General features: G+C 41.8%; 1 protein-coding gene across 50 annotated transcripts in view; it reads left to right on the top strand.

Moving 5' to 3' along the window:
* Positions 1-20,453, top strand: part of CELF2 (CUGBP Elav-like family member 2) — a 986,198-nt gene that overhangs the window by 835,751 nt on the left and 129,994 nt on the right. For 35 of the 50 annotated variants that reach the window (XM_069229233.1, XM_069229230.1, XM_069229225.1 and 32 more), the window contains 2 exons: positions 14,787-14,921; positions 19,676-19,705. In XM_069229233.1, the coding sequence (XP_069085334.1) occupies positions 14,787-14,921; positions 19,676-19,705 (165 nt within the window). The remainder of the gene's footprint in view (positions 1-14,786; positions 14,922-19,675; positions 19,706-20,453) is intronic. The other 15 variants (XM_069229249.1, XM_069229240.1, XM_069229231.1 and 12 more) reach the window with 1 other exon arrangement.

Raw genomic sequence — 20,453 nt, 5'->3', positions numbered from 1 at the left:
GCAGTTTAGGGGCCCTTCTAATTATGAGGAAAGGGGCATGAAGTGGTAAGTGAAAGAATCCAGCATAGTGAGTTAATGGACAGTGTGGTGAGTAAACAGAGAAGCAATGGGGGAGCTTGGGTGATGCCTTAGGAGGAAAATAAGAAAAAACACAAATAAAAGCCGGGCACAGACAAACTGGGGAAGAAGGAGAAATCAACAAAACTGAGCACACAGGGAAGTATTTCAGGGGGAAGCAGCATACAAGGAAATTGCATGAAAACTCATGTACTTCCTTGGAGCGCTGAAAGAAAAGAGAAAAGTAGTTCCCTGAATGGGAATAGTGGAAGAATACGAGTCATACCAACAAAAAGATGGTAAGGAAGCTGGGCTCCGGGGCAGGCACTAAGAAGAAGAATGAAAGCCATGGAATAATCTGCAAGCAAATGAGATCAACCAATAGTAATCGATTGGCTGGCCCAAAGTCTCCTGTTAGTATTTGTACTGACCACAATAGGTCTTCAACAGCAGACAGCCTAAAGCTGTCTTTAGGGAAGACCTACATTTTACATAAATTGCTCAGTTATTCACATTCCATGGTAAAATGGGGGGAAGATCATTTCTAAAACGTAGAGAACTGCTAATCTACCTATAACCTAAATGGACATCTGTTTGAGCGTAAAATGGCAGGGTCTACTAGGAGAGACACCCTAAATGAAACCTTAGAATGTCAGAACTAAGAAGTATGGCCCAGCCTCAGAGAAATGTGGCTGGAATTGAGTGACTTAAAAAATGATACATACTCATGCCTAATGGCTCTGCCTATTTTAAGCAGAAATCTAGAGCAACTCTAAAAAATGATGATGCAATCCCTTAGACTGTGCCATTGTGCAAATACTTGGGTCATTCCCCAAATAGACATTCTACTACTGGACAAAGATCTGGATGTCAGGGGGCAAAATATTAAAGAAACACGTGCATAATTTATACCGTAGCTTCAGCCTGAGATGAGATTGTATTTGTGTATTAAGACAGTTTGCTTGTGTGTTTCCACAGAGCCGACAGATACTCATATTGGGGCCTAATCATAGACCAATCGGCGTTGAGCACCATTTCCTTAAAAACTGTGGCATGTGGGTTCAAAGTGGGAATAACAGAGCAAAACTCTAGATTCTTACTGCATTACGTATGTCATTATAAACAGGTGCATTGAGAAACATATTCGTTCATTTTTCATTTCGGGACAGTGAACAAATTCTGTTTCTTCCATACTTTGAGCTAACAAGCTATTTTTTAAATTGTTAATTTTCGCAAAAGAAAATAGAACGTTTGGTTTAATACCGTTGTTTATTAATGTTGTGCAATAAAGCAAACGTTCATTCAGATCTGCTGTAAAATGCTATTTATTGTATCCTTCGCATATTTTCCAACAGTAATACGGATATATAGACCCCAGCGTATGAGTGTGTATGCGAGTATCAAATGTTTCATTGCAAATTTACCGATATTTTTGAAATTCTGTAACTTTCAAGCAAAATGTAATTTATTTCCAAATGAATTTTGTAACACTGAAAATGTAGCCGTAACACATCGCATCATACAATCTAAACACGGCGCGTCTCTCTCATAGGTTCCTGTGATCTCGTCTCTATTTTCTGGTGACATTTACAATGTACTGATCCTTCCACGCTCCTTGCTCATGTTAAAGGGCCATAATGAACAATTGCCTGTGATGTATAATCTCTCCCGTACTTCCACGTATGCATGAATATATATGTATTTAATTACACGAATGAAAACGTGTACCATCGAGATAGAGATATGCAGTTTCGGTGATCCAGGTATGTGATATTACAGTTTAAGGCAAACGACAGTGCTTGAGATGGGGAATTATATACGGAGTAAAGCATGAATGCATAGTAAGAGCTATCATTTTCGATTTTTCTGATTCACTGGAAGTTGAAGAGCGTGATTTTTAAACTCTTAAAGTGGAAAGATTCACAGATTTTGAGTCAGTAATTAAATGCCATATGTTCACACTAACACACAGAAAAGTTGTTAATTAATTCAGGCAGCTCTGGCTCCAGGTGCGACTTTGACAGATTGTACACCAGGGTGTTAGCAGACTAACAATTAGAGGATAAAAAAGGATTCCTTTTTCTCTTAATAAAAATCATCTAGGGCGTGCTTAAATAATTAACTCTTTACCAGTTGAATTGAAAGATATATCTACATTGCTAAATGTTTTTTTTGCATTGTTTTCAGGAGTATTTAGTCAGAGTATAGGATTAAAAGATTTGAGAAACGGGGATTATATTTCATGGCTGGTTTCTGGCATACCCACCTGCTGATGAGCTATGTCAATGGTTAAAAAAGAAGATCCACACAATTATCTTTCATATAAACTTCACACCTGTCGACACCCCAGTGAGGTGTTGATGACTGAAGTGAACTTTTTACATGAATGGTTTTAACCAAAAAAGTAAATTATTAAACCTAGCCAATGACTAGAATTCCATATGGAGATGGTTTGTGTTTAACCTCGCTTTCGTAAAGACCGCCCTCGGTGGGCAGATTTCTGGATTGTGCATGCGAAGGGTGTAGTTCAACTATGATCCCTTCACACAATATATTTTATTTAAAAGACATACTGTACATGCGTCAGGCAGCACAGGATATCTGCTAAAATGTGGCCGTCAGGAAGCGCCTCACTGGATCCCAGGGGCCAATGAGGAGCCACACAGAGCAGCAGGATTGAGGGCGGGGCTGGCATACTCAATAGAACACTGAGTTTATGGAGGCTCCTGAGGTAATGTGCTGCGTCTGGCATAAAATCATCATTCTTGGCATAAGGAAGAGCATCCATGGCAAAATGCAGACCCTGACAAATTAGAAGTAATTCTTGGTATAGCAGCCCCTGTGGAAAAATGCTGGAACTTGCATACCGGAGGAAATTCTTGGCATGGGGACACGTCGCCAAAATACTGGTACTCGGGCATTGCAGATAAATCTTGGCATAAAGGAGGGCACCCAAGGCAACATGCAGAACCTGAAATATTGGACATAATACTTGACATAAGGGAGTACCTAAGGCAAAATGCTGGTGCTGGCATCTGGAGGCACTCCTCAGAGAGCACAGCCATGGCATATTGGGACTGACGGTACAGGTGTGGGAAAAAACCCATGATGAATTGCTGGCTCCGAAATATTGGAGGTAACTTTTTGCAAAAGTTTGACCCTTAAAATATGAACAGTATCAATTGTGAAAATATGGCACTGAAATATTGTCGGTAATTCTTGTCATAAGTGGGTACCCATAGCAAAATGCTGGCACTAGCACAATGAAAGCATTTCCTAACAATTGGGAAACCCTTAAGACAAAATCTGAAAAATATGTGGTGAACTCATGGCAGGTATTGCATCCTACTGCTTTTAAAGATCACAAGCCATGCTGGGTATTGGGGTGTAGAGATTTTATGTAGAAACTAAGGTGCATTAGACAGGAGATGGGCAAGAGACATGAGGGATGCCCATTAAAATCAAATGTGGGACAAAATGATGCGAACAACATTAAGGAATATGCGTTTGTAGAAAATAATTATTACCAAGCACACACAAACAAACCTGTGTTCAGGCTGCCTGTCCTCCCTAGACATAAAACGTGGTCCATGGAATGGATGAATGCTATCCACACTGATCCTGGCAGGCTCCAGCAACCATTCACAAACTGTCTCAACACTTAGATATGTTCTGAAAGATTGGAAGAGTTGCTAATCAGATTGCTTTTGGGATCTTTTCCGAGTGGTGAAAAGAGTGGCCTAACATGTTATGGCTCTTTCAGACATCGAATTAGCCACCCTACAGCTACTCAGAATAGGGTAATGTGTTAGGCCCATTCCGTTTGGTTTCTAGTTGCCAACCAAAACAGCCCTCCCAGCAACCTTGTGCAACTTTACAACTCGTTGCCCAGCGGCCATCTTGGAACAGTCCATAGACTGCTGTGAAACCATTGCCCTTGGCTGTAGCTCACTTTTTAGACCATTGTAAGTTGAATCAGATCCTCTGAAATCAATGGATTTGCACCAAAATGACAGAATACAAAAACTAGTTTTCTCAGTTTTATGCTTTATCATTAAAAAAAGGGACAGCCCCTCGCCACATACGGCAAAGTAGAATCAAACGAGGATATAAATCCTTACAAGACATGACCTAACAAAACTCTGAGTCATAATTTGCCCACTGGCAGGACAATATTCACTTGAGGTCATTAAAAGTTCATATCCCTTTTTGTCCATATGGTCAGAGGCTTATCAAACAAACATGCAGTTGATCCCCCCCCTTCTCCTCATACTACTACCTACTGTTGCTCTCATAGTTTATAAATCACAGAACAGTCCTCAGCATCAGGGAACTAGATAGTAGACTTTGCTGTCACAATTAGGTTCAAAGACCTTCATTCATCATGTTGCACTAAACTGGGTGGTATAACGTTGGAGCACCTGAAGAGAAAAAGCAAAGAAGGAGAATAAAAAGAACCTAGTCTTCTTGTGAATAAGATTTGATTGACGGGCAGCACCCAATCTTCCTTTGGTCATCAGGCAGTGCTCCAGGCGCTTGATGTACTCTACTAGTGACATCTTAGTGTTGGGCATGATCCACATAGTGGTCAGGACCAGACTACAGATGCAGCCCAGGGTCCTTAATAAAGTCTGAAAAGTGTAGGCGACAAGACTGACACCTGACAATCTTCACAGGGAATGGAGATGGCAACAGAACTGGGTACTACAACATTCCCGGTCTGAGGTGTCAGCAGCAAAATAGCACAATACCCTGCCCAGTTGGATCTTCAAAATATTCAAGAAAAACACTGTGTTCAAAAGAAGTGTTACCAAATACCACATAAAACATTGGCAGCGCGTCTCCTGTGGCCTTTTGGAAATTACTTCTGCTTTAGCATCAGACCTTTGGTCACCCGTCTGTGTCGTTTTTAGTAATGTAATTGTACTACATCCACACAAAAAATACGAATCAACAACTCAAATTATGCACAATAGAGTACACATACACGTGATGTTCTTTAGAACACCAGAACACCCAGACAACAAAAATTGTTGCAGTGTGACTAATTAGGTGCGCAGATGTAGTGTTGTTCTTAAAAATAGCCAAGTGTAATGACACCACTGTACTTAAATAGTCTACTTCCGAATCCGCGTTCCTTCAGCGCTCCTTGTAAGATGAAATTTACTGGTACTCGTCATCGGTTTGTGTTTTGTACTATTAACATAATATCTAAACTCTGCCGCGTTCAATCATTTTGCAATGTCTCTATTTTGTGGTGGTTGTTTAGGTGTTTTGAGAATTCTTTTTGTTAAACTTGTGGAACTAAATGGCAGTTATTTTACATTCCAAATTCTGGGTCCAGAGGCTGAGAATGTTTCACCTTCCAGTTTTTCTTTGCAAACTTTTTCAACCTTATGTTGGAAAATGATCTGAAGTTTTGTGGAAGGGTGTAAGATTAATAACACTAATAGTAAATTACTATTTGTGTAGCACTTTACCACTTGAGTCGGAAAGCATTGTAATAACCTACTACGCAGTACTTATTTCAGCAAATTTTGAAAGGTGTGGATCCACCGGCCTCAAGCCTATGTTTCTGATTTCTGTAGTCACTGAACTACCTTGTTACTTATTTAAAAGATAGTCTTCGTTTGTGGCACTCTCTAATTAGAGAATGTCTGTTGCTCCTCGCTTTTCATCAGACTGTTTTACAGAGCATCTTGTCCCCCTTACAAAGCCTTCAGCCTATGGGAGCATGTGCTGTTTTTCTGCGTGTACATGTGTGTGTATCCCTTTGCCTCATTGAGTCCCACGACCTGCCCAACCCTCGATATAACATCCAAAACCTTCCAACTCCATCTCCAGGTCTTATGACTATCATTGAACTTATGGCCCTAGTCATGGGTCCTGAAAATAAGAAAGAGGGCTAGAAAAACTCATAAAAATGCTGATTGGAGGTATTCAGTTGAAGTCTTGTTGCAGTTCGAGGAGGCTAATGCAGCCGATTAAAAGGTGCCTAGATGTTATGTGCTGATGGAGCAGACCAATGTGATTGTGCTATCAAGGGGTCTGCAAACTTAAGCTCAGCACGTGGCTGCAACTGTCAGAAGAGCACACTTCAACCTCCTGGCTACCACCTTTTATATCCCACTTCACACCATCCCATTTCATTGCCTTATTTTCTTACTTGGTATCTCCACATCGATTGTATGTCAGAATATTGTATCAGAAATACCATCTGTTGCGTGTATTCTGTCAGAAATGTTACATGTAAAAACATTCCTTTATGTGTAGATTTTCTATTATTTCCGATTGGGCAGCATTTTCTTAGGTGACATTTAAGATAGATATTTATGTCTGTCACTATTGTGACAAAAATATTCTGGGAACACGCCTCCTCATCGACTGACTTCTCTCTTTGCAAAGCTATGTGTGTAGAAATACCACCATTACCACAACCCTCAGAAATAAAATTTAAAAGAATAGCACAAGCCCCCTAGTGGATTTGCTGGCATGGGTGTAGAAAGAAGATATCCAGCATCTGCAGTAATGAAGCATAATAATACTAATAGTGCCAAAATTAAATCACTACTAATCAAGGTACAAGCGACAGCACCCAGAGGCAGGAGCCATAGAAACAGAAGTAGCACGCCTGTCTAGAATTTAAAAAAATGCATCACAAGTGCCAGCAATGATGAACTTTTGCAATACGACAACTGGCACCAGAATCCAGTTGCCCAAGGTATAGCAGTAGAACTGGAAGTGCCAGCACCACATCGCTGAGTAGTAGCCCACAGAAGACAAAAAATAGGATGCATAGACATAACCACCTGAAATGGAATTCAAGAACTTGGAGCCATGGAAATGGAAGACCATTTGTGATGAGTAATAATGTGAACTAGCGTTTCAACACTTGCATGCATGAGTTGTAGATATGGCACCAGTAAGCTCCATACCACAGACCTCAACAATCAAAATAAAAAGGACAGCATCAGCACCTACAGCTATGGGCCATAGAAATAGGACTAGTGTTTTGTCAACCACAACCTTCAAGCATTGAAATGGCACAAACATGTCTTCACCTACAACTCTATTGCTTAGAAATAGAAAGACAGGTGTTAAGACATGCTTCAGCCCTGAGCAACAGAGTAAGTACTATAGGTTCACAACCCTGACCAGATTGAAGGACTTGTGAGATTAAGCACCATTGTTAGGTCTGGTATTAGCCAAGACATTTTGATTTTGCTAAAAAATCTTTTATATGTATATATCATACTTATAGGTGCTCTAGTTCAGCCGTCCTCATCCAGTGTTGTGTTGTTGTGCCATTCACATATTTTTCCACCCACTGTGGCATATAGCATGGGGCAGTGGGTCAGCCCACTTCAGCCATTGTATACCTTAACTGTGTGTGACTGCACTTTGCTCTTTCACAAGGACCACATCTGCATACAAAATAGTGCTTCTCATTGTCAAAAACTACTGTGGCAATGCATGCTTCTTGAGACGAGAAAATACTTTTTGCTTTTAGAGCAAGGGCTCCTTAGCTTCCCCAACAGTAAAGTTCTAAAAAAATATAAGAAAACGTGCATTGACGAAGCCAAAATGCTGGCACCCACACAAGGTTGTTTTGCCAATGCTTGTTCGTTTCTGTTTTCATTTCTACTAGAAGCAAATATATATTAAAAACAGACCTTAGCAGAGGGCGAAACACTTTTTTCGGCTGCTTGATATCTATTCCCAAAGGCAAGAAATCAGATGATATCATTGAAATGCTTATTACTGGGAAAATATCTCTTGAATTTTTTGAATGACATTTTTCTATTCAGCTTTCGCTTGTTTATGTGCAAAAGCTAGAATATTGTCATTTTACCTTATGCTTTTCAAAAAAATGCCTGGGCATTGATATGAAGGCATGTCTTCATTAGCTGGAGTGATTTGCACAACAATAGGGTGAAAAATCCCTGCACTGCAGTTTCTCGGTAGCAAAGCTTGCTGCGTAGTTTTACTTGAGGAAAAAACCCAGGGCTGGCTGCTCATTAACAATGAATTGGATTTGCATGCCATTTAAAGAGCAGACGGGTTCACATCATGAGCGGCGACTCCACTGTATAATAAGCTTTTCAAGAAAAAGAAAATCGAGGTTTGAAACTAGATTACTATTTATTCAGGGCAAATTAATGGAAATCCTGTGTGTGAGTCTGTGCCTGTTGCTCTTAGAAGCCTGAGCTGTTCCCTGCCATACCTGGTGGAACACACACACGATCGCTACATTTGCATTGGATGCCCGCCTGATCCTTCAACTGTGCCATCCTACTTATGCACTGATGTTGTCTGCCATTGCAAGTTATAACCCACTGGTGGCAGCAAAGAGCGATGGCGTTGTACCTGTGTCTTAGACATCATGATCAATCAAAAGGATTGAGAGGCTCAAAATGATCTAAGCTCTTCGGCTACAGGGCTGCTTCAATGGGGTACTCTGCCAGATGGAGGGCGATTATCGGTACAGATCCAGCAGACTGAAGGTATTTTAGGTCTTCAATTGACTACCAGTGCGTAGTTGATCAAAAGTTTGAAACCAGATCCCAGAAGATCTCTCTTGTTGTCTAAATCCGATTCTGCATGATCAGTGATGATTAATTTTCATTCTCTGGAGAGGAGATCTCGTCAGTTGTGGTTCGGCCAATGCGTGATCTCAGATTTTTGCACAATGGCATTGTGGTATTGCCGAGCTACATAGATTTCATGGCGCTAGTCAAAATGATGTCTTATGTCTCTGGGCAACTCATCTAAACATAGAGAAATTCCATCTAAAATCGAGAACCCTGCTGAGAACCCTAATTTTGTAAGTCAAAAAATGTAAATCATCTCTCCTTTAACGACTCCTACTTGTATTATGCCTGGGGCTTTCATATACCAGATGTGACACTAACATTTAGATGCCACCCACATAACATAAGGATCCAAATGTTAGTGGTACAGAGAGCAAAATACAGTTTTGCCTAGAACGCTGAAAATCCTTGCAACATTCCTCCTAATAGCATAAGTGAATACTCGCATTGTTTTGTGTGAAATCAGTGCCAGAGACCGCTATGCCCCTTTGACTACAGTGCAGATGCCTATGTAACTGCTGTGACAGATGTCTGTGTAGCCCGTAGGCATCAGTGCTCACTGCCTGATGACTCTCTGACATCATTACGTGTGTGATATCATTACACGTGTGATATCAAATACAGTCATGGTCCATGTGACACAAGTGGCGCCTGTTTGCATACCCCCGTGGCATCAGTGAGAACCATCTGCACGTTACCTGGGACCTCTATTTCAATTGCCTGCATAGGTTACAAATGCCTTAATGATTGTATGGTGTCTGTGCCCATTGTCTGTATGTCCCACATGACTTCAGTCAACTAGCCACAGGTTCCTATGCCAACTGCCCTAAAGCACCTAATGTGACATTGTAATAGCTTGCTTCTCAAATACAATATCCGTGCCAAATGGTCACAGGTCCCTTGTGACATCAATTGCAAACTCATGTCCACATACCTGAATGGTACCTGTGGCAAGAGTGCCTACATCACCCAAATTTTATATGCTTGAACTCAGTACACCTGTGGAAGTGAGAGATAGGAGCCCAAAGAAAGATGAAACCAGAACTCACCATATAACAATTAATAGGGAGTAGGGTCATTATTATTAACAATCATTTCCAATGCAATCTCGCACATTTCAAACAAGTTGACAACAGAGCCCACGAACAAAAACAACAACAAAAATGAGTGGAACCTGAGCAAAGACGACTTAACATAAAATAAGGTTAGCTAAAAAAAAAAAAGTTGCAATTCTGTTTGTCCTGCTGGGCACGTTTTTGCCAGTCACAAGCCTTCTGTTTGTGGGGCACTGAAAGTTAGAACAAAATAGTACTTTGATCACATCGGTGGCAGCAGACTGGCACTAATTAAGTTGAATCAATTAGTGCTTGATCCCTGCTCCACACAGAGGAAAGGAAATGATGCCAGACATGCCTTGACGAATTACAAGGCTGTAAAGAAGAGTGCCACGCAAACCAACAAATGATGAGCGACAGGCGGGCTCCAAGCCCTTTACTGAACTCAACAGCGTCGCACATGCACTCACAGGCTGAACCCTAAAAATGAACTGACCATGTGAAAGTATTGAATAAATCTTGTACAAGAAGTGTGGCAACAAAACAGTAAAAAAAAAAAGAAAGATGCAAAGTTGAGAAACCATAGAAGGAACATTCAGAGCTACACACTGTGGGGCAAGACTAGGCAGGGCAATGAAAAGATAGGCTGTGCCTCTCAGTCTTTATTTTCTGTCAAGCCTCCGGTTTCTACAGGCCAATAGAGTCCACTGAGCTTGCAGAGAAGCTTAAATGAGATTTCCATTCTGGTTCCATCTAGCTGACTGTAGGCAGCATTCCCATGCGTCACTCACTGGTCATTTTAAGTGCCAGGAACATTACAATGAAGGTGTGATGAAGAGACACATGCCTGTTTGTTACACATATCAGAAAGGATGAAATCACCTGTTGTGTTGGTGATAGAATCTGTCATTGATTCTGTCATTGATTGATCATTAACTGATCAGGCCCCGAATTGACATTTACCTTGGGACCTAATGGCTCATTGCTTTAGATGAGTAGAACAACATTTATCTCATTGAAGCCAATTCTTATCCTAACCAAATCAGTCACGGCTGAAAGTGATTAGCCGAGCTCCCACACAAGAATAAGGTACTTTCATCATAGATGAAAAGACTAGCACATCATTTGCATGATGTTTGTTGTCATGCTCAGCTGAAAGGCCCTGAAGTGAATGGGCATCCAATTTACTGACAAAGCTCCCATGGTAGGGTAATTAGTAAATGTGGGCAAGAGGATGCTGCCACCACCTTGGTCACAACTACTATTGGTATCCGTGGCATACCCCACCTTTCAGAGCTCTGATTCCTAGTTTTAATTCCAAGTGCTGAGTTTAGAGTCACCTAGAGGTATTTATAGCTGACGTCTGCATAATGCATGTTCAACGCTCCTTCCTTCATTCATCCATGCCACCTTCCTATAGGTGCCATAGAGCCTCGCGACCTCGTGCCAACTTTGAAACGTCTGTGTTGGTTTCTAGGTTTAATGAAACAAGAGTGGCTATTGTCACTGGGTTTTCAGTCAGTGAATGATTTTACCATCATGTATCAGTGGTACAGGGAACATTAAATTGAATAGCGTGTGCTGTTGCAAAAAGACTAAAGGGTGAACACTGTCTAATTTATACATATGGACACTGTGTGATTCCTGAAAGTAATAGGAAATAAGTGCACGATCTCTGCGTAATTTTGCTTCACCTCCTTTCCTCTTGAAGTGTTGTTTCACAATTTTGGCACTGGTGTGGTCCTATTTTAGTATTTATTAAGGGGGTGATGTTGTGACTTTAAGTTAAATAATTTGTCCTTTTAGGTGACCTCCATCACCACCCATCTTCAGCCGACCCTACTGTGGTCATGAGTGATGGATTGAAAGTCCGCTTCGCAATTAAATGGACTACTCAGAGGACATCATGTAGCGAGCTTCAGTGGTGTTCCCTTTTACCTTTACTCTTCAATATTTACATACCCCCTCCGACGAGGCACAGTTTTTAGAGCACTAGCAGGTGCACTTGTAAATGTTTTCAGTTTACACTCAAAGTCACATCAAATTAAGAATAGGATATGAGACAAAATGCTGCAAGTTCACAGACCATGCCCAAACTGCATGAAAGAGAGCTTAATATTCCCTAATACACCCCATGTTACTTTCATTTGAGTGGCCCGCTGATGATGACAGTCCCTCTTTGGCATGCACCTCGCATTCCATCCCCAGATTATTGCTGGGTTCAAGAGTATCCACTTTAAGATATTCATGCTCTGAAAAACTCCTTCAATGGATGGAGCCAAGAAGTGCCTTGGAGCCTGTGCAATTGACTACAGCAAAAAGAGTGCGCAATTTGAGAACAAGAGACCGCAATCTGGCTGAATCTGTGGGGAAAAACACCTCAGGACACTAGTTGTGCAAGCACCCCACATATTCCCAGTGGAGTCAAGAATCAATTTTAACATGCTTTGCATCATTCACATTTTATTCTGACCATCGGTTGTTAGTGTGTACAGCTGCCATGAGCAGTTATCCCACCACCAGGATCAGCGGCTGCAGCTAGGAGCTTGTCTATGTAGAGTTGTTGTACACTTTTAAGTTAGTGAGTTCAGCTTTCTCTAATGAGGATTTAGTCTTTGCAGTTGATTTAATGTTCATGAAAAAATTGTCATTGGGGTGTCTTCATTATGTGTTCATTGTTAGTGTTCATCATACATGTTGTATTCATGTATCTTGGAACCAGGACACCAGGGAATGAAATTCTGTGAGCCACAGGGAAGGGAGATGGGGATAGAAATCGGGAGCAAAACAAGTATGGTGGAAACATGAATCAATCAATCAGTAATTTGTTAAGCGCGCTACTTACCCAGCAGAGTCTCAAGGCGCTTGGGGGGAGGGTGCTACTGCTCGAAGAGCCAGGTCTTGAGGCGCTTCCTGAAGGTCAGGAGGTCCTGGGTCAGACATGGATTGACAGCAAAAAAAACATGAAACAGAACCGAGGGTCAGCTCATCAGCTAGACACAGAGGAGGTCATTATGACCCTGGTGGTCGGCATTAATATGGAGGAAAGTACTGCCAACATGCTGGCGGTACTCTCCTCCATATTATGACATTAACGGTTTGGAGCCCGACGACCGTCACTTGCCCACCTGCGGGATTATGACCCTGCCTACCGCCATGGTTTTTGTGGCATCCTTACCGCCACAAAAACCATGGCGGTAGGCACTATCAGTGACAGGGAATCCCTTCCCTGTCACTGATAGGGGTCTTTCCCGCCCCCTTCCCCAGGCTTTCCCCCTCCCCCCCCCCTTCCTCTCCAAACCCCACTCTTCATACACGCCCCTCCATTCACACACGCATACACACACCCATTCCAACATTCATCCAGGCATGCATACATCCATTCACATACACATCCGCACACACTTACATACATGCACACAGACACGCATTCACACAACTCAACATACACGCACTCACACCCCCAAACATAGACACACATACAAAATGCAACACACACCTGCATTCACACACGCACAGATATACGCACACACCCCCAAGCACACACACACAACACACCCTCCCCTGTCGGAGCACCCGACTTACCTGTAGTCAGGGGGTCCTCCGGCAGGAGACTAGACAGGGCGCTGCTGCCAGCAGCTGCGTCTGCCAACAGAACATCGCCAGGTCGTATTATTCTCATAATATGGCCGGCGACGGTCTACTGGCATGGCGCTGGCAGCAGCACCACCTTACCGCCATCTGCCGGCATGACCACAGCCAGATTTCCACCATCCTTCTGGCGGAAATCCGGCTGTGGTCATAATCCGGCAGATGGCTAGAAGCCACGGTGACGGTCTTTTGGCGGCCGTCGCCATGGCGGTAGGCGGTTTTTACTACTGGGGTCATAATGACCCCCAGAGAGTCGTGAAGGAGAAGGCCAATAAAGTCTGGGAGACGGGCAGTGCACCTTATCCAACAGGAGAGTCTGCCTTGGATCAACATGAAGCTAAAATAAGACAGGGGGGAACCTGCAAATGTGAAATAGTCATGGATAGTCACTGGGGTTAGCTGCTCTGTATTCTGCACCCCAGCATCTTTCCTCTTCTACATTTTTTGTTAATTTCCTCCATTGTTCTCCCATCTCATCATGCTTCCCTCACAGCTTCATGGCTGTTGTGTGTGGCCACTGTCCTAGATTTAAGCAAACACTGGAAAGCTATACACCTGCAAGTAATCATCGGGACCTTTGAGCTGCTTAATAAGTATTCCTCTCCTATTGCTCCTAATGTCATCGTAATAAGAAAATTATTTAATTGCAAAAATACATTCGCAGGACGTTGTGTGGTGAAGGGAGAATTTTTTTAATTAACCAGGATTTCTAGGATTAGTTAATTAGACTATCCATTCACATTCACAATCCACACTGTCTGTGCAAATTTTACAAACAGAAATCTGAGTTTGAAGGCAAGTACTGGAAAGATGCCCCTCCTCTCATTTACTATAAACTACTGTCCCTATAATAATTTGATTTTTTTGTTTTAAAAAAAGTAGCACGATGGCTACTGAGTCCTGTGAAGCATCCATAAAAAAGTAGGCATTGACAGCGAGGCTTCATCTTCTTGTTCCCTTTAAAGCTGTTTGAAATCTAAAAAGGAGAACTGCTTTAATCGGAATGTTCATCTATAGATTAGATTTAGTCTCTGGGTAGCCCCTTTAAATACGTGTTTCTCCCCCACTTTGATTGTTAAATGTGCAACTTTTTTTTAGCCTGCTGAGAATCAATTCGAGTTAAAAAAAAATATATAGCTTTGTATCACCTCATGGAATCTATTTTTTATTCTATTGCTTTGTTCTTCAAGGTGTCACATTATCAGGTGTCCCCACTTTAAAAGAAAAAACATATGCCGTTTTATGAATAACAGCACAGACCACGGGACGAAAGCAATGCCGGCTTTCTATACGTGTAAAATGCTTGCCTTGGGACCTGTCTCCGCGGCGCGGAGCTCGGCTCACACGGTTTGATGTGGTAATGAAGCGTTGATCACAGGGAAAGGAGATGAAATGGCCTTTGCTCATTCATTATTTTTTTTTTATCTTCTAGCCGTGGAAGACAGAAAATTGTTCATCGGCATGGTTTCGAAGAAGTGCAATGAGAACGACATCAGGGTGATGTTCTCGCCGTTCGGCCAGATAGAAGAGTGCCGGATACTCCGGGGGCCCGACGGGCTGAGCCGAGGTGAGTGCTCGCCCCCCGCCTCCCCCACCTTGAGTGCTAATTGGAGCGGTATGTCACCGGCAGGGACGCGGGCGCGGTGTACGGCCGGAGGTTACCCTGTAATGTGTCCCTGCGGGGTGACCTGCCCGCGTGCGCCTGTCACACACACAGCGAGAATGACCCCCTTTGATTTCTATGGCTATGAGGTACGGAGGGGGCAGGTAGTGATAGGGTGCACCCCCTCCCCACACGCTACGACAGTAGCCTCCCTTTAAAGAAACTGTTTGTCAACCTCCCACACGAGGGCACCAAGAGGGTCCGCCAGCTCCCTGAGGACGGAGGAAACTCGTGCCATCTCGTGTTTTGCCACCATTGATACACAATAAATTGACCCATTCCCTTTCCATTCCACAACCATGGCAGGAAAAATAAATGTAGCACAATAACTACATGTCGAGCAGCTGCACTAATGAACACGTATCCACACATTTATTATTGCAGTGGAAAGGTCAAAATCACTTTTATTGCCGTGGAACAGCAAAAGTGACACGAGAAATACACGTTTCACTGCGTCACAGTTTGCAGGCAACACTTACCATAGAGAGGGAATCAGCTCGCCCAATAGTCAGGTATCTCTTCAGTGTGATTTTATTTTCCTGTACACATTTAACTACTTGCATCATGGGTCAGTTTTAAGACCTTTTGTTAAAACAAGCACGCATGAACAAATAGCATGGCATAAACAATCTGTGCAGGTGTGCAGAGGGTATAATATGCTATTTATTACCATTGCTTTGGCAAGGGGGTACCCCATGACTTATCTGAGGCTTCACATCCCATGAGCCTTGGCCCTTACTTCACTCAACAATGGTAATTAACAGCATACCACATTCTGCATATTTGTGAAAAGCAGAAGAGAAACACTCCATGTTTTCTTCTGAATAAAAAGGTTTCACATTTAATGGGGTAGTGTGTCCTTTTTACACTTACCAGGTCCCCTACTCTACAGTTCCTTAGCTCAGGATAGGGTGGCATCCCTTCCTTTTTCTGTACTCTGTATCTCACTGTTTCTATTCTAGTCTGTCCTTTGTGTCTAGTCAAGGAGATAGGAATCAAACAGAAGGGGCAGCCACAGAACCTCACATCCCACACCCATAGTAGCGAAGAATTGTGGGAATTAATGAAAAAGTGTACTCTTTCCATATTTGAAGGCATTTTTTTTATCAAGGACACCCTGTCTCCAGTAAAGGGGCAAGGTATGCTTCTGAACTGAAAAATAATTTTAAGGGGAGGATATTTATCCTAATGCCAGCTACCACTCTGCAAACATAGTTCATGCAGTAGGCTATAATTGCAGTTGTAGTTTAAGTCAGTTTGAGGGTGTTGAAGTTGGTGACCTGGGAGGAGTGGAAAAAGCTGAACATCTGAGTGCAGTTCCGAGAGTTATAAAGCAGGCTCCACAAACTAAATTGTCTCTAGGGCACTGAGGGTATTTCATAAGGATCATAGGGTTGCAGAACTGTCAGAACTTGTGCTGTGACGCACGGATAGTGTCACAGTAAGGGATATGACATGCCCTTCACCCCAAAAACATAATCGAAAGTGACATCAGACAGCCTTTCAATCTGGTGCAACGATAGGACGTGAATACAAAAATATAAAACTAATTGATTCTAAATCTCACTAAAGAAATTGAGTAGCATCACTGGTAGGAGCCTACGAGTCACAGTTTCAACCTCTAGCTGCCACTGACACCAGTCACTGAGCCATGGAATATGTTCCCATCCATTGTTTGTGCCTTGGCATGGGGAATGCAACTTTCACCGCTAGTGGTATCCAGGCACGGATACCTCAAAAGGAAATGGTTGATTGGTCCTGTCAAAATTAAACTCTCTGACCGTCTACTTAACAGCAGATATCTATGATAGCTGGGTTACTTCACTGAGCTATCTTATCGACATTCATGAACCAAAACGGATCTCTTAGGGAGGAAACTCCATCCTGAGCTATTGTTCTCTGTCATGCATGAGGCATAGAATTCACCTCTGCTGTGTACCAGAGTCAGGCGCAGATCCAAAAGGTGGTTTTCTAGGACTAACGCCCACACACACTTTATATTCACTCTGATTACATTACTCAATAGATATTCAAGCATGAGAAGTCGGTTAACATAGTCCTATACAAAATTTAAGAGGTTTTATAAAAGCTCTTGGATCACAACAGTAATTTGACCTTTTTTAGGTATTTCCAAGCTTGCAATCAGTTTAAGTTGCCCAAGAGAAACCCCTCCCAGCCACATTTGTCAGTTCTTTGGATAGAATACAAATTAATTGATCTGCAACCAAAAACACCTCAAGATGGCACTCAGAGCATCAAACTATCATGGAATGATAGAAAACAACGACACCAGAAATCGAGAGCTAATGAGGTACAGGGTCGGAGGAGGCAGAACATGGCTGCTGGCCTCCATCTCACTGACACTGGAACACCGCTGTGCAAAACCTGTGCTTAGTTACTTTTCCGTCAAAGTAAACACTTCCATTAATGTAGCGTTTCACTTGAGATGACAAGTGAAATAGATATGCTCCAAAATCTTGTCTGTGGCAGGGCAACCTGCTTCCCTGGGATTCTGCCTGTCGGTGGAAATTACTTCGAGACCCTTTCTGCAGTCAATCACGTCTCCAAGCGGAAGGTTAGAAGGCTGCCTTTCATGACGAGTCAAATCCCGCCCTTTGCTTTCTATTAGCCATCTCTGTCTCTCAGGAAATGCAGATATTAAATTATCAGAGGGTGGATGTTACAGGTTGGCAAGATTTACAAATTGCCTATTTTTCCACTGGGTAGCTTCGGAGAGACAACGACAGTCATGTGTATGCGCTCTGACTGCGAGAGTGGTGGTGTTTTTTCTCCTACATCTTCGGCCCCTCTTCTTTCAGTGCAGATCTTCTATTGTACAGGCTTTTATTCCTTCTTTCTGAGAAAATAAGCACTTGGTAAAAGCAAAAGGCCTGCTATTTGAATTCGGAGATAGATATATATATATATATATATATATATATATAATATAGCCCCACAAGCAGCACAGAGTTCGCAATAGCATTGCCTTACAAAATCAGCTTTGTATGGAGTACACCTATGTATAGGGCTTAATTTATAAAAGAAAAAGCGCCAGGACCGAAAGTTTTCCTCCGAAGCCTGCCTGCTGCAGGCGCAATCAAAGGTCTGAGCACTCTATACCCAAGGCTATGCAGCCTTGTTTTCACTTCTTGACTCTTTAACCCACCTCCAGATATTCCCTGCCTCTTTATCCCTCCCTACTTCTTCTCTTTGTTACTGTTTTTCCGTCTTTGTCTTCCTCCTTTCTTCTCCCTTTTGTATTTTTACCTCTCTCTTGCTCTGAATCAAAGTTTATTGAGTAAAAATTAGGACTATTGCCTAAAGATAAGTGCTGGTAGGCCCCACCTGCAACCTCCGGCTGAAATTAAGCACTGAGAGAGATGTATATAGATATAGGTGATTATGCATTGATACTTTCAACTTATTAAAAACTATTTATTTTCAAATGTTAGAAACTACACATAGCTTCCTCGGTCAATCGAGGAAATGATATGGATTATATCATACTGTCTCCTCTGGAAAATGTTGAATCTAGAGTCTGCTAACCATTTATTTGTAATTCAATCCATATATCTGCAAGGCAATGGTATGGTGTTAAACTAAACTGATATGACGCCTTGCCCTGCCACCTTCTCCAAAAATACTTACTAGTCACTGATTTGATTTTAAGTTTTGCTCACTTAATTCTGCCAGGCTTCTCCATAGTCATTGGATTTCCTTGAAAGGGAGATCTATACAAATGTTTCTGGGGGCTGAGGTATCAATTCTAGTGACAAAAACAATATCGACTGGTGCTGTTTTGGAAACCTGGAATGGGATATTTAAGATAACATAGTAGAAGTCATTTTGAAGAAGGGGGGTCTCTCTGAAAGAAGGTTCTGTGAAAACAGGCTGTTAGACCTAGCGCACTATAAACTGACACTATTTTCACCAAGATGGTAGCTATCTTTTAATATGCTAAATAACTCTCTGGGTAGGAGGGTAACTGTAAACTCCAGTGTCACATTCAGGTGAGAACATTACTCCAAGAATGCCAAACAAATATTCTCTGATAGATCTTTTTTCAATTCGTATTTGTGTACATTTGCAACTTCAATACATCACAGCCTAGTGTCAAAAGTTATTTGTTGTATATCACGGTGTGGAGCAAAATATGCCTATTTTCTGCATCCTTAATGCAGATAATCGTGAAACAGTGGAATGTTATATAATTGCTGGTCACTCCTAACTTTTGGGATTCAGACTAATGCAACATCTCTGAGTAACTTGCTCATAGCCATTCTGAATTGTATAAAATGTGTAAATTACGGTATATTGAGGTCTGCCATTTAAATTTATGCTCTTTGAACATTGATAGCCTTACTGTTGGATGTTGTCATAAATGTTGCTGGTTACTTTAATCGTATGAAATCACCTAAAAGTAAAGATTTCAGGGCGTTTCGCACAATGTGCTTTTAAGGCTGTTTTTGTGGGTGGGTGTGAACGTAGGCATGTGTATATGTTGCTAACACGTGTCTATCATCTGTCTTGTTGCAAATCATGAGATCAGTAATATTAACACTTTAGTGTCATTTCCTCTGTTAATGTAAGAGTTACTGATTTATATTTTAAAGCCAGTTTTAAGTCTGATGGTAAATTAAGACCCTTTTTAATTTTAGTGAACAGCATGAATATGGAATCTAGCAGAGGTACTGTAGTTTACTTACCATTTATTTTTACTTTACACTTTTGTTGAGAAATGACTGTATGAACATTGACAAAATCTGTTAGAATATTTTATGATATATTTTTAAATTACACAGACAAGAGCCAAAACAACTAGACATACACACAAATCAAGCAGACATTCCTACACAGTACATGCATGTGTTATATATAGAGCATGTTGTGTACATGCAACCACCACACTACTGTAATGTCTGTGTTCAATACACTTCATCTACATTTAACCATTGTTCCATAAAGATGCATCTGAGACATTAAGTCTCCTTTCCTCACATCTTCTGAATATCATGGTAATGTTACATTGGTTGTGGGGGAGGGTGGTGGACATGCATTCACTTTCTGTGGCTGTTTGTTTGGTGCTTTTTGGGTAAAGGGACAGGCCCTGTCTGTGTTATATGAAAATGTAATTGCAGGCTTGACTTGATAATCTCACCAGGTACTTTGTACAAATCCAAAGTAAAAGGGGAAGACTGAAAAAAAAACAGTAGTTTCAGCTTCACAATTTGATGGGGGGATCTGTTGATTTTTGGAGGTGGGGCAGAAATGGAAGTGCTCATTGGCCACAGGGCAGCAAGTAGACGAGTGCGTTTGTGAATGTGTCTGAAAATGACAACGAATCGGATCTGTTGGTGGGCGTAGTCGTTCTTCGTATGTACTCTCTTTTCATAGCAAAAGTAGATTACCACTAAATTAAGGAACAAAACTAAACAT

This window comes from Pleurodeles waltl, chromosome 4_1, assembly GCF_031143425.1.
Source record: "Pleurodeles waltl isolate 20211129_DDA chromosome 4_1, aPleWal1.hap1.20221129, whole genome shotgun sequence".
NCBI lineage: Eukaryota > Metazoa > Chordata > Amphibia > Caudata > Salamandridae > Pleurodeles > Pleurodeles waltl.
The sequence above is the reverse complement of the archived record's forward strand: the minus strand, read 5'-3'. Positions and strand labels throughout refer to the sequence as shown.